This window comes from Castanea sativa, chromosome 8 (genome assembly GCF_040712315.1).
Source record: "Castanea sativa cultivar Marrone di Chiusa Pesio chromosome 8, ASM4071231v1".
Lineage (NCBI taxonomy): Eukaryota > Viridiplantae > Streptophyta > Magnoliopsida > Fagales > Fagaceae > Castanea > Castanea sativa.
This window is the reverse complement of record NC_134020.1, coordinates 28,631,507-28,644,389: the sequence shown is the minus strand read 5'-3', so window position 1 is coordinate 28,644,389 and position 12,883 is coordinate 28,631,507. Positions and strand designations below refer to the sequence as shown.

Genomic DNA, 12,883 nt, shown 5'->3' with positions numbered 1-12,883 from the left:
AGAAAGAAAAAGGTTTGAACTAATACCTCAAAATAGAAGCTCTTTGAGCTTGATTTTTTACCATTCCCCTCACTCAAATCTATTCACAATCAATAAAAAAGTTATTAGTAATCTTAAACGCAAAGATCAAGGCCAGAAAAAGGCCCAATAAAAAAAAAAATTTTGACTTGAGGATATTTTGTGAAAAATTCCCTTTTTGACTCACTATTTTTTTAGTAAATATTAGTGTTTTCCTTTAGAATTTCTGTGTGTTTTGAAAAAGTACCATGTATGGCTATTTATATTGTGAAAATGAGGGTCTGGAACGGCTCTTAAACGATGTGAGATTCATTCTAAACTTCATTTTTTAATGCAAAAACTTGTCTATCATAGTTTCTGGAACTCTACATGCACGTGCAGGCTCGAGCCTACGTGTGCATGCATCTTGGCTGTGCGCGCAGGCCGAGGGCTTCCTTGGATTTACTTCTCCAAAAATAGATTTATTTGTTTATTAAAAGTTATATTTTTCATTTTAACATTTCTCAAATCAATTTAACATCTAATTAGGCCCTAAACCAACTTTGAGTCTTAGAATTTCAGCATCATTGGGGAACAGGGCCTGAGTCGCAAGGGGTACAAAATGCGGTGTCTACATTCCTCTCTCATTTTTTCTCTCAATTCTCTCATCCCCCTTTAGGAAGATCTTTCTTACTATATATAGTTGCTGAGATTACATCATTGCCCTCTACTTGGAGGGTCGTTGATCCTTCTCTAGATACTTGTCCCATCGTTGCTTTTCTAGTGGTGGTAGAGTAGGATGTAGGGTGTGGGGACACTATTCAGGGGTCGTTCTGACATTAATGGAGCTAGCTGAGTTAGTACTGCGCATTAAATGTGGAGGTGATGGGTGCTTTATCTGAAAGCTTCCTCCTTGCGTTGCTTGTACGTCTGTACTTCCTTCCTTGGTCTTCAATCCTATGACCTTGGTAGTTCGTCTATAGTCTCCTGAGGAGTGTACGCTCCTCAGGCGGGCCGATTTCCTCGATTTCACTATTTGGATTATCTTATTGTGCTGGGTCTGAGCTGATGAGTAGCAGGGCCTAACTGCTCCTCGAGTCAAGCCTATTTGGTAATATTCATTCTTTAAGCCTCCCTTTCCCACAGTATTTGTAAAAGGAAATGTATTAGGAAGTTTAGAGCCTGTTTGGTAAGGGTATTTAAATATAGTTTTTTATTTTGCAATTCATAAAATGGTAGGTCCAACACTTGAATCTATTGTTTGACTGATGTTCTGTAAATACAATTTTCAGATAATTATATCCTATTTTCCTTATTGAGAATAAGATTTTGAAAATGGCTCAGAGGATGTTTTCAAAATATAGAAAATATTTTCAATGGCATAGCTGTAAATAAATTGAAAATAGTAGACCCCACATATTTGTTTAGACTCTTCTATCCCTTAAATTAAGGAGCTTATCTTTATCGCTTTCAAAAAAGGAGCTTATCATTATCATAAAAATAATTCTTACAATTCAAATTTGAAACTTATCATTTTTTAGGTACATGAACTATATTCCCTTATCATTATCCAAAAGAAAAGATGTAATTTACAGATTCTACACATTACTTTGTAATTTTTTTAATAGAAAAATCTCAAAGATAGAAATGGACTCGCAATTTTTTTTTTGGCTTTAAGTATTTTGAAAATTGTTTTTAAAAGTGGAAGCCAAACATGTATAATATAAAAATTATTATTTGAAAATTAGTTTCAATTTTAATTTTTTAAAAATTGTTTCAAACTATTTTGAAAACAAAAACAAAAATTATCATACCAAATATGCCCTTAAACTCCCTTCCCACCATTCTTTCTAGGGGTTTTCGAACTCATGTTTACTCCTCTTGGACATTTTAAACTAAAACGTTCGAGAAAGAGAGAGACAAAAAAAAAAAAAAAATGAAGCTCATTGATTCAAAATTTTGAGGATTTGGTGATAAAGTTTTGGTTGACACTTCTATTTGACCGGTAGGCTCAAATTTTGAATTTGTATAACTTGAATTTTCTATTAGTTTGAGGATAATTATGAGTTTTAAGCATTTTTTATTATCATTTAAGGAAAATACTAAACACATAAATTATTTTATAAACAACTGATGTTAATAAGTCATTATTGGTAAAGAATAGCAATATTTGTGGTAGGACCCAAATAAGAACTAATATGAATTTAGCATGTCAATACTTTGTAAAAATATTGTAAAATAATTTATGGTTGTAGCATTACTAAACTTTTAATGATGAGATTACACCCTAGAATATATATAGATTTTAAATTTAAATTAATAACTTGTCTTACAAGATAATTTATTAAAATTCAAAAATCATAATTTATCTAATACTTTTTTTTAGTATAGAATTTATCCAATAATTTAATTATAATGTAGTCTTAAAACTTCAACCAATGTTATTTTTATACGCAATATATTGTTTAATTTTTTTTTTTTGAGAATGAATTTATTGTTTAATTAAGATTGAAAAGAAATAAAAAAGTATGATAAGCATAAAAATAATAGACTTTTACTAAAATTTATTGTAGCTAAAGATTGTGCATTAAGAGAATATTTGGGAAAAGACAAAAAGTTTTTTTTATTTATTTAATAATATAATTTTTCAATTTTTAAAAGAAATAACTTGACAATTTGATAACTATAAGGTTTATATATTCTTTGAAATTTCTTTTTGTAGAAATTGATGAAAATTTGAATTTTAAATGTTGGAAAAACATTAAAAAGTGTCAAATAAATTAAGATAAATATATCCATATTTACTTAAGTAGTCCACGAGGAAAAGAAGTAAACGAACCAGAAAAGAAAAATAAAAAATCAATTGCATGGATGGGATGGGAAGGACTGTGGACAAAAACGTAGGACCCACCCACTAGTACTACTACTACTACTACCCATTGGACCAAAAGAGTTGTCTTTTTTTTTTTTGCCTTTTATATATATACGGCCCAGATGAAACCCGCGGGAACATGTTTGAACGGTAACAGATCACAGATCTGCCAGACTCCCTGTTTTTCCATTTCTTAAAAAAAAAAAAAAAAAAAAAACCAACGTTGGACTCCTACACACTACAATTACAATTTACAAACACCTCTTTCCAAAACAAGACCACCGAAAAAAAAAAAAGAAAAAGATCGATCGTGCAGATCTCGCCACGTGGAACCCACAACTATAATCGGATGCAAACCTATTTATATTCCACTCTTTATTCTTCTTTTCTGTTCCGCTCCTCTTCTCTCTCTCTCTCTCTCTCTCTCTCATTATCTCTCTCTCTCTCTCTCTAACACACTGACACACACAGACCCAGAAACCCTAGAATTTCCATGCTTGTTTGTTCAGATCTTTGTTGAAAATCTGTGCCGAGTCTTTGCTGTGTCGGAGAATCGCGGAGGGTTTTTTTTTTTTTTTTTAACTGAAGAGGTTTTTCGGATAAGAAAATGGCGGCTACGGCTACGACGACGACGACGAGCGCCGTCTACATCCAGGTCATCGAGGATGTCATCAACAAGGTTCGCGAAGAGTTCGTCAACAACGCTGGTCCTGGTGAAGACGTTCTCAAAGAGCTTCAAGGAGTAATTTCCCTTTTTTTCTTTTTTCTTTTTTCCGTTCGAAAATTTGTGCTCTTTGATTCGTTTTACTTTGCTGTATTTTAGGGTTTTTTTTTTTTTGTTGATTGGGGATTTTCGTTATGTGAAATTGATTAGTTCTTTGATTTGAAGTGATGGAGGGGGGTTTTTTTTAGCAAATTGAAATGTGGGTTCGATCTGGTGGATTCTAGGGTTTTGGGGATTTTGTTTAGAAGGGTTAAATTTGTGTTTTTGGTGAAGGTATTTTCAATTTTGAGCTGGGTGAAGTTGATTTTGTTTGTGATTTGGGTGAATATGTAGACGTGGGAGGCGAAAATGATTCAAGCCGGTGTTGTGATTGGTCCAATAGAGAGGAGTGGGGCACCTAAGCCCACACCTGGGGGTCCTATTACTCCGGTTCACGATCTTAATGTGCCGTATGAAGGGACTGAGGAGTATGAAACTCCCACTGCTGAAATGCTCTTTCCTCCAGTGAGTTTATGCTTTTTTTTTTTTTTTTTTTCGTTTTAACTAACTGAAATGGTATCTCCATATTGATTTTATGAGTTCAATTGGTGGATAGTTGATGTGGGGTTTGTTTATTGTTGGAAATGTAGACACCGTTGCAGACTCCCATACAAACACCTTTACCGGGAACTGTAGACAGCTCAATGTATAACATTCCTACTGGATCTAGTGACTATCCCACACCTGGAAGTGATACTGGTGGTGGTGGTGGTGGTGGTGGTGGAGGCAGCGGCGGTAGTGGCAGTGGCACCAACAATAATGATCCGAAAACTGGAAAGCCTAGCCAATTCATGGTAAATATTACATCATAAACACCATTTGGTTTGCAGTTTGGATCGTGAAAAGCTTTGGTTTTAAATGTTATAATGCTTGATTTAGGTGTATACTGCTATTTTTTTGATATTATAAACTAGTGCTTTTGTTGTGGGAAAATTGTACCTTAAGCTGTTTCCTCTTAGGCTAAAGGATGCTGTTAAGATCAATTGTTCTTTGTGTTGGTTTTAAAGCTAACGTATGATATCTTTCTTTATTATTGCTGCAGCAACCTCCTTCTCCTTGGATGAGCCAAAGGCCTCCACTTGATGTTAACGTTGGTAAGTATAATGTAAAATAAGCACATGGGTGTTTGTCAGTGGCTTTCTAATAATAATTGGTGTACTGGTGTAGCTTACGTGGAAGGGCGGGATGAGGCAGACAGAGGAACTTCTCATCAACCGCTGACACAGGTAGTACCTGTTATTACTTCATATTGCAGAAGAATGTCTAGTTTTTTGGTTTGAAGAAAACTATTTGATTGAAGGAGTTCTGAGTGACTTCATCTATAAAAAAAGGAGTTCTGAATGACCAAGGTGTAAACATGTCCCTTTTGGGCGCGTGTACTACAAATACTACTACCATATTATTAGTTGTCCTAATGTTGGAGAAAAATCCAGGACTTCTTCATGATGTCTTCTGGAAAACGAAAACGTGAAGATTTACCTCCTCAATATCATGCTGGTGGATTTATACCCCAGCAGGATGGAGCAGGGGATGCTACTTCTGAGGTGTTTGAGATTGAGGTTTGTCTTCCTCCTGTTTTTCCTTTTCCTGATGAATAAGATGTCGAATGTTTTTCTTTTTTTTGAAGAATTTAGATTAAAACTCAATTATTTATTTTTGGAGGAATTTATTTTTGCTTATCTCAAGCTGGGATTATATATAATAATGATAATTTTGGTGCCATCTTCTTAAGACTGGAAGATTGCTTCAAAAAGGTAAATTGGGCTTTCTGTTGTGTTTTTGTCCTTGAAAATTAATGTATTGGGTTGGACGTCCTTTAGCAAATTTAGAGTTGACTAAGAATTCTTCTATTGAGGACTGAGGTAAGATCAAACAACGTTGAGTAGTTGTATGAAAAGGACGCTCTAGTTGAGATGTTTGGAATTCTACTGATCTTGCTGATGAGTTGTTGGATGAGTGGAGTTACTGAAATGTGGACAGAGTAAGGTGAAATGGGCAGGGATATGATTAGTTTGTAGTTAAAGTTTCATTGTATAATTACTGTCAGCTGACTGCATGAATGATAATTATAGCCCTTTGTCCAGTGCTGTGTGCTTGCCTAGTTGTATGTGATTTGACTTTTGTTGCCGCACCATTCTTGGAAGGGGAGGAATTCTTCTACCATTCACCATCCTTCTTGTATAGTTGAACTGGTTTTTTCAATTCTTAGGGAGAAGGATCAATTGGGAATGAATGAGACCTGTCATCTATAATTGAATCCTGAGGTTGGAGTTGTATATAATTTAATGTTCAGTGACATAACTTTCCTAGAAACTGAATCCTGCCCTATAACTGTAAGTTTACCTTAAAAGCATGATTAGAAATTATCTTGCAGAACATGGTTGAAGGTGATGCTGATTTCTCTATCCCTAAAGTTCTTTATTAGCTTACCTATTTTTGCCTTTGGCTAAGCAGTTATTTTGTAACTATACCTTTTTCTTTTGGAATTATTAGATATACTAGGTAGGGCTCTTCGATTTTTTTGGTTAGATAATACTAGCTCTGGTTTAAGATAAGCTGTTTTCTGCACTTTATATTGAAATATACTGTTGTATGATACAATTTGTTATAGCTTTATCCGTGGGAAGTTGAGTTTAGTTAGAAAACAGGACCGTCCTATTTTGGTTTCTCTTGTTGATCTCATGCAGTCTAACACATTCAATGGTAACTTTCAGGTAAGTGGGGGAAGCACTTCTCTGGGTGGACATGGCATAGTCACCAGTGCAAATAAAGAGATGTTAGCACATGCGGCAAGGTCTTGTTCAAAGATTCCTCAACTTGATGGACCAATTCCTGATCCATATGAGGATGATGTCATTTCTACTCCCAATGTAAGTATGGTTCTTCTGTAATTTTTAAGTTGCACAATAATGTAATGTAAACAAGTTCTTCCCTTTTTTTGTCTTTTCCTTCCATTTATAAAGATTTGTATGTACCTGGCATGCATAACAATTCCTACTAATGCTGATAATTCCATTAATCTATTTGCTGTTTGCTACAGATATCCTAGCCTAATTTTTGATGTTATAAATAAAACCTTATATTCAAGGCCTTTTATTGGGCTTGCCTACAAAGGCTTATTTTGTGATCTGCCTGAGGATTTATGTGTCATATGCATTATGGAAATCCTTCATTCTTTTTGACCTTTTTCAAAGTAGACTGATTGGCTGATCATAATCACACGGTTCCTTCATTTAAGTGCGCATGGGAAGGTTATTTGGAAGTTACATTTGTAACTTCCATAATTCATACAGATCTCATTGCTGGTTGCTCTGAATGAGGGGAAAATCCTTTTTTCTAGCACCTATCTTCTTGGCAAACAAAAGGAGCATAAGTTTTGGCCTGCAAAGTGCCATAATTTTGAGTTCTTATAACATTTTGAAGGAGTTGTTGTTGTTGCCCTATTGGACAACAGAGATTATGGTGGTTTATGAATATTGATCATGTATGAACACATTTAATTCCAATTGATTAATGGCACCCCAAAATGCATATTCTGAGGTAGTGTAGGTGAATATTTCAGAATTTTTCGAAAGGTAGGATAAATGGATCATTCAGTTAGTATAAAAATTCCCTTGGGTGCTTGTGGTCTTTTTCAAACAAGCACTAATTTTGCATGTGCCTTTTACCATAATTATGAAATTTGGTGTGCAGGTTCTCTCCTTCCTAAATATCTAAAATATCAAATTTTCTACTTACTATTTTTTTATAAAAATTTCTCACCATCTGTTGTTTTCTCTTGTGCCCTCTCATCCTACAGATATACAATTATCAAGGAGTTTTCAATGAAGACTACAACATAGCAAACACACCAGCTCCTAATGGTAAATCTTGTGAATGTGTACTAAAGATTATGATTATAAATTTTTAACTTTGAAATGGATAAAATTGGTGAGCATAAGTGTCTCTTTCTGATGTTTGAGTTACCTCTTGTTTGTTTATTTTAGATGTACCGGCAGGTACTCCTGCTGTAGTTGCTCATAATGATGTTGGAGAGGATGATGATGACGAGCCCCCATTAAACGAAAATGATGATGATGATTTTGATGATGTGGACCAAGTAGAGGAGCAAAACACACAGCATTTAGTTTTGGCACAGTTTGATAAGGTAATTTATTAGTGATCATGTACAATTGATGCCTAAACTATATTGGGCTACTATATTTAATCTTGTGATTATCGCATGTTTCATTAAATACATTATGTGTTTGGGTTGGGTAGGTGACGCGTACCAAGAGCAGGTGGAAATGCACGCTGAAGGATGGCATTATGCACATAAACAATAAGGACATTCTCTTTAACAAGGTCAGTTTTCCTCTTTTGTCTGTTCGCTCTTTTGTCATTCCCTTTGTTCTCATTCTGTTCTGGACCTTAAGCTCAAAATTTCCATTCAAATTTTGCAGGCAACGGGAGAGTTTGACTTCTGATTTTGTTGGAAATTATCTATTTTGCCATTTCCTGGCAATTGCTCTTAAGAAGCAAATCTAGAGGTGTCATTGGGTGTTTCTTAATTTTTCTTTATTATTATTAAGTGAGAGCTTGAGGAAAGAGAGGGATGCCTGATACTTTCTTAAAACTGGGATGGGAAGGATGTTGGCCTGTTGTACATAAAGCATATCAGCTTTTTCGGCCCTTAAATGGATGGTCACTTAAGGCATCTCCAGAAGCATACCATTTCTTTAATGGAATATGTAATTCAATTTACTCTGTATACTTGGACATTTTGGTTAATTTACGAATTGCAGTCTGTTTATTTGAATTTGTTTTTGTTGCTGCTTAACCAGTTGGGTTGTGAATTAATAGGAACTCAAATCTGGAATGTTTTTGTATTTCTGTTTTAATTGATGGCAGTAATATGCTACTACTAGCCTTACCTATCAAATACTCCCTTTCATGAGTTGCAGCCAGTATCTGTACCTCTACCTTAGGAAGGAGAAGAGTTTGGAGGTATCAATTAACTAGAAGGCTGGTCGTGTTTGTTTTAATTATTGATGTAACAGCGGTATTACTTCCAATTCTGTACTGCATGGTCGGTGCAGTGCGTGATCCTCTGGATCTGGTTTGCGTGTATACGGAGTAGCAGGTTGACTGTAAAAATCTGAATTTTAAGCCAATCCAGTAGAACGCCTTTCACCATGGTGCCGCTTTTTCTTTTTTTTCTTTTTTTGGGCTGAATAAAAAAGAAAAAAAAAAGGGGTTTTCATGGTGCTTTTTAGCTTTATAAATTTATGCTGCGACTTTGCCAAGCCCGTTCGGTGGCTGGTTTTTCTTTCTTGGTGGTTGGTTAGACTGGATTGGAAAACTCCACACCCCAAAATGTGATAATATTAAGGTAGTGGCTTGGTTCTTTTTCTTTTTTGGTGGTCGGTTAAATTAGATTGGAAAACTCCAAGCCCCAAAATGTGATAATATTAAGAGAAGTGTTACCGTTAAAAACATTTTCACAACAAATTTTAGTTGATATGTTGTTATAGGTTTTTAATTTGAATTCACTATTGAAATTATATTTTTGCCTACTCATAATAGCAAATAATAACTTGTCATATAAGATTTGTTGTGAAAATATTGTAAACATATTATGAGATGACAGCTGCATTTATATATAAAATAAGAGATAATGAGATGACTGCGATTGGTAGGATCTAAAAATTTATTGAATTCATGTGCAAGATTTATTGGAGAAAGTTACTATTACAATCATTACACTTTATGCTTAAGAGCCTTGTAGTTCAACTGGTTCTTCTTAGTTTTATGACGGAAACATCCGGGGTTTGATTTTTCCTTCCCCATTGTAATTATTGAATTATCAAAAAACAAAAAAAAGTGATGTTATACTTATAGAACATGACACACTGAGGGCAGATATAAAAAAGTGTTGATGAATCTGTCACAGATTGAGATCAGTAAACGCATTAGCTGGTGATACTCTTATCATCTTTCTTGTAGCAAGCAACGATGATAACCATTTGCAGATGCCATCTTCAAGAACTTACAGTATGACAAGAAGAAAGATGGTGGGTAGCTGCAAACAAAACTGATGAATCTACGATGACCATTCTCGGATAAACAGCTGCTGCAGCACCAAAAAATGTCATTGCACATGGTCCACAAGCATGCACTGTGCTTGAAATGAAGTTAAAAGGGTCGATGGATCTGTGCCTGCGGCCACAGCCGGATGTTGCCATCCACCTGATGGTGAGGTTGGGCTTCTCTTGGTACCACTGTTTTGTTCATTATTGGTGCCATCCCACAATCGTTTTTCTCCTGTCTCTGACAATGGTTGTGGGGATAGAACGAGCGGCGATAAAAATGGAATTGCCTTTGGTGTTTCACTACCGGCTGCAAAAGGGTTGGTGGGAATACTTCTGGCTACCTCATCAAGTTGAAGAGAATCTGGGGCACGCTTTTGTAGCCTTGTGGGGGGCTTCCTCGCATTGGCAAAGGCTTCTCTCTGATAAACATTGCCATTGTTCTCCATTGGTTGAATAGAATTTTCTGAAAGTTGCAAGAATGTATTGAATCTCACACGCAAAATCAGAAACTCAATCAATCATTTTATTGCAGTATTTAAAAGCTGTGAGAGAAGAAGATAAAGAGAGTATGATGGTTAATGAATTTTTCTTGGAGGAGAGGAATAATAGGTGTCGGTTGTGGGGGTTAAAAGGCAGTTGATTCTCAAATTTTTGTTTTTGAATGACAGTTATAGTAACGGCCATTTGTTGCCCTTTAGTCATGCAATTTTTTGGGTTTGAATGGCCAACAGTTTTTGTAGGGGGTTTATTTTCTTCAAAGTCAAAGACTGTTCCAAAAATCTCAGAAGTTTTGAATATACTTCCTCCTTTCAGGGAGGAATTGAAGGGGACAATGCCAGGTCCTATTGAACTCCTCACTCCAACTATCTTTAGAATGGAACTTCTTCAGGTAACATTCTTTTTGACTAGAACTGCTTCAGGTAACTTTCTTTAATTTGTATACGCACAACTTGACCAAACAAATCCATTCAGCACACCAAAAAACAAAAACCATTGACGAAACAAATCCTGTTGTGATCAAGTTGCCTTGAATTTATCAGTTTGTTACTTCTTCAGGTAACATTCTTTTTACTAGAACTGCTTCAGGTAACTTTCCTTAATTTGTATACACACAACTTGACCAAACAAATCCATTTAGCAACAAAAAACCTTGACCAAACAAATCCTGTTGTGATCAAGTTGCCTTGAATTTATCTGTTTGTTGTAACTTATCACTACACCAAAGTTAATTTTGCTTTTATTGGCCTAACATTACACTTGGGCGATAGTCCATAATAAACATCACAAATGCCGTTTTATATATATATATTAAACGAGAATGAATATTCTCAAATCTCAACTTTCAAATTTGCTTAAAGCATTCTTATCAAGCCTTGTATATGCTAAAAGACGCTTTTTTTTTTTTAATAACATTTTAAACCCAAAAACTTGCTCTATCAAATGTTTTAAATGGTATAATTTTTGCAATTGATGAATAGTGCAATCTTATATTTGAGACCGCACTGTTCACCAATTGTAAAACTTATATTATTTTTTTATTCAGTGGGGCCCACTTTCTTTTCTTCTTTGTCTTTCTCATTTCCGTTTCTTCCCTGTTTCACCATTTCTCTGCTCTCTCTCTCTCCCTCTACTCGACGTCTCTGCCTCTCTCTCCGACAAAACCCAGGCCGGAGCATCAAGCCAAACCGATTTTTTTTTATTCACTCAACACTCTCTCTCTGCTCTATCTTTCTCTTTCCTCTCTCACTTCTTTCTTCTCTCTTCTCTCTTTGTGCTTTCGTCGATGAGTGGGCTCCACTGATGATTGTGCTTCGAAGATTGTGGGATGCTGATGGCTATGGTCTGATGATTGTGGTCATGGATCATGGATCCGATGGCTGTGGTCCAGTGGCGGCGATGGATGTTTTATTTTTATTTTTATTTTTTGTTTTTGTTTTGCGTGGTTCTTCTTAGGTTCGATTGGGCTCTGATCGTGCGAGGCCGACACAAAATGACATGCTATCAAATCTTTGATTTGGTTGGGGTGGGTCTTGATTTGATTTACAGTTGCGAAGGAGGACGTCAAGCCGCGCCGTGGAAGAAGATGACGATGGGGAGGGAAGTGGTGTCCCTGTCCTGTGGGTTTTGGTTCGGCGTGATAGGTCTGCTATTGGGTTTACTGTTGGCGGTGATGGTGGAGGTTTCTTTTCTTTCTTTCCTTTTTTCTGCTGTGGTTGGTGGTGGTGAGTGGATGTGGTGGTTGTGGGTGGATGTGGAGGTGTCTTTCTGTTGTGATTTTTTTTTTCTTTTTTTGTTAGTGGTGGTTGTGGTATGGGTGGTGGGTTTTTGGTGGGTGGTTGGTAGTGTGGTGCCGGCGGTGTTGTGAGAACGAGAGAGAAACAGAGGAGAGAGAGGAAAAATAAAAAATTATTGAAAAATAATAAAGAAACATTATTTAAATGAAATGGTAAAAAAATAAGAAGTTTTGATATAGGTGGAATTGTAAAGTGGTGTGTTATATGTTATAAAATTGGGTTTTGAGATGCTAAATGCTATATTTTTGACATGTTTGATGAGAATGCTCTTACATTGGAATGGAGAGGATGGTAATTCTAAAATGAGTCATGTTGTAGTATCTTCCTTACTTTATGATTTAAACTAGTATTATACCCGTGCGATGAACGACTTAGTAAAAAAAAATCATATATAAATTAAATTCCTTGATAAAAAATCATATATAAATTAAAAAATATATTTTGATGTTAAATATAGATTATAAAAAATGAAAAATTATTTTAATTAGAATTGAATGTAAAAAAAAGAGGATTTATTTACGAAATACTCTACTAATTAAGTAGTGAGAAACTTGAAACTCTAAATTAATTATTCTAATACATAATATTGTAGTGTGTTTGAATAAAATATATTGTACATCATTAGGTAACCACCACAACATGTGTCTATTTGTCTATATATATATATATATATATATATATATATATATATATATATATATATATATATATAAAGAGAATAACTCATGATTTAGAAACTAAGCCAACATATGAATCTACCTTTCTTAAAAGAGTTTAAAAATTTGTCCTTCCAAACTCATAAAATGCAAATTCTAGGCTTCTAGCTCATAATAAGAGTACGACAACACAAAGTATAGAAAACAAAAGGTCCTATAAACAATATAAG

The 12,883-nt window shown here is 35.0% G+C and overlaps 2 protein-coding genes across 2 annotated transcripts; one reads left to right on the top strand and one right to left on the bottom strand.

Moving 5' to 3' along the window:
• The first annotated feature begins 3,257 nt into the window (after positions 1-3,257).
• LOC142607762 (transcription initiation factor IIA large subunit-like) lies at positions 3,258-8,430 on the top strand. Its single transcript, XM_075779381.1, has 11 exons — positions 3,258-3,611; positions 3,927-4,097; positions 4,223-4,426; positions 4,675-4,726; positions 4,800-4,858; positions 5,066-5,191; positions 6,347-6,502; positions 7,432-7,495; positions 7,619-7,779; positions 7,893-7,976; positions 8,075-8,430. The coding sequence occupies exons 1-11, from the start codon at positions 3,477-3,479 to the stop codon at positions 8,096-8,098; spliced, it is 1,236 nt and encodes a 411-aa protein (XP_075635496.1). The 5' UTR covers positions 3,258-3,476; the 3' UTR covers positions 8,099-8,430.
• Positions 8,431-9,762: 1,332 nt separating this feature from the next.
• On the bottom strand, positions 9,763-10,149 carry LOC142606133 (uncharacterized). Its single transcript, XM_075777531.1, has one exon. It carries the CDS (start codon positions 10,147-10,149, stop codon positions 9,763-9,765), a length of 387 nt encoding a protein of 128 aa, XP_075633646.1.
• Positions 10,150-12,883: the final 2,734 nt, after the last annotated feature.

Excerpts from the sequence above, each read along its gene's own strand:
- LOC142606133 (XM_075777531.1), bottom strand. The coding sequence starts at position 10,149 with ATGGAGAACAATGGCAATGTTTATCAGAGAGAAGCCTTTGCCAATGCG.
- LOC142607762 (XM_075779381.1), top strand. The coding sequence starts at position 3,477 with ATGGCGGCTACGGCTACGACGACGACGACGAGCGCCGTCTACATCCAG. Across the intron at positions 4,098-4,222 it reads CTGAAATGCTCTTTCCTCCA|ACACCGTTGCAGACTCCCAT; the intron begins GTGAGTTTATGC and ends TTGGAAATGTAG. Across the intron at positions 7,977-8,074 it reads AGGACATTCTCTTTAACAAG|GCAACGGGAGAGTTTGACTT; the intron begins GTCAGTTTTCCT and ends CAAATTTTGCAG.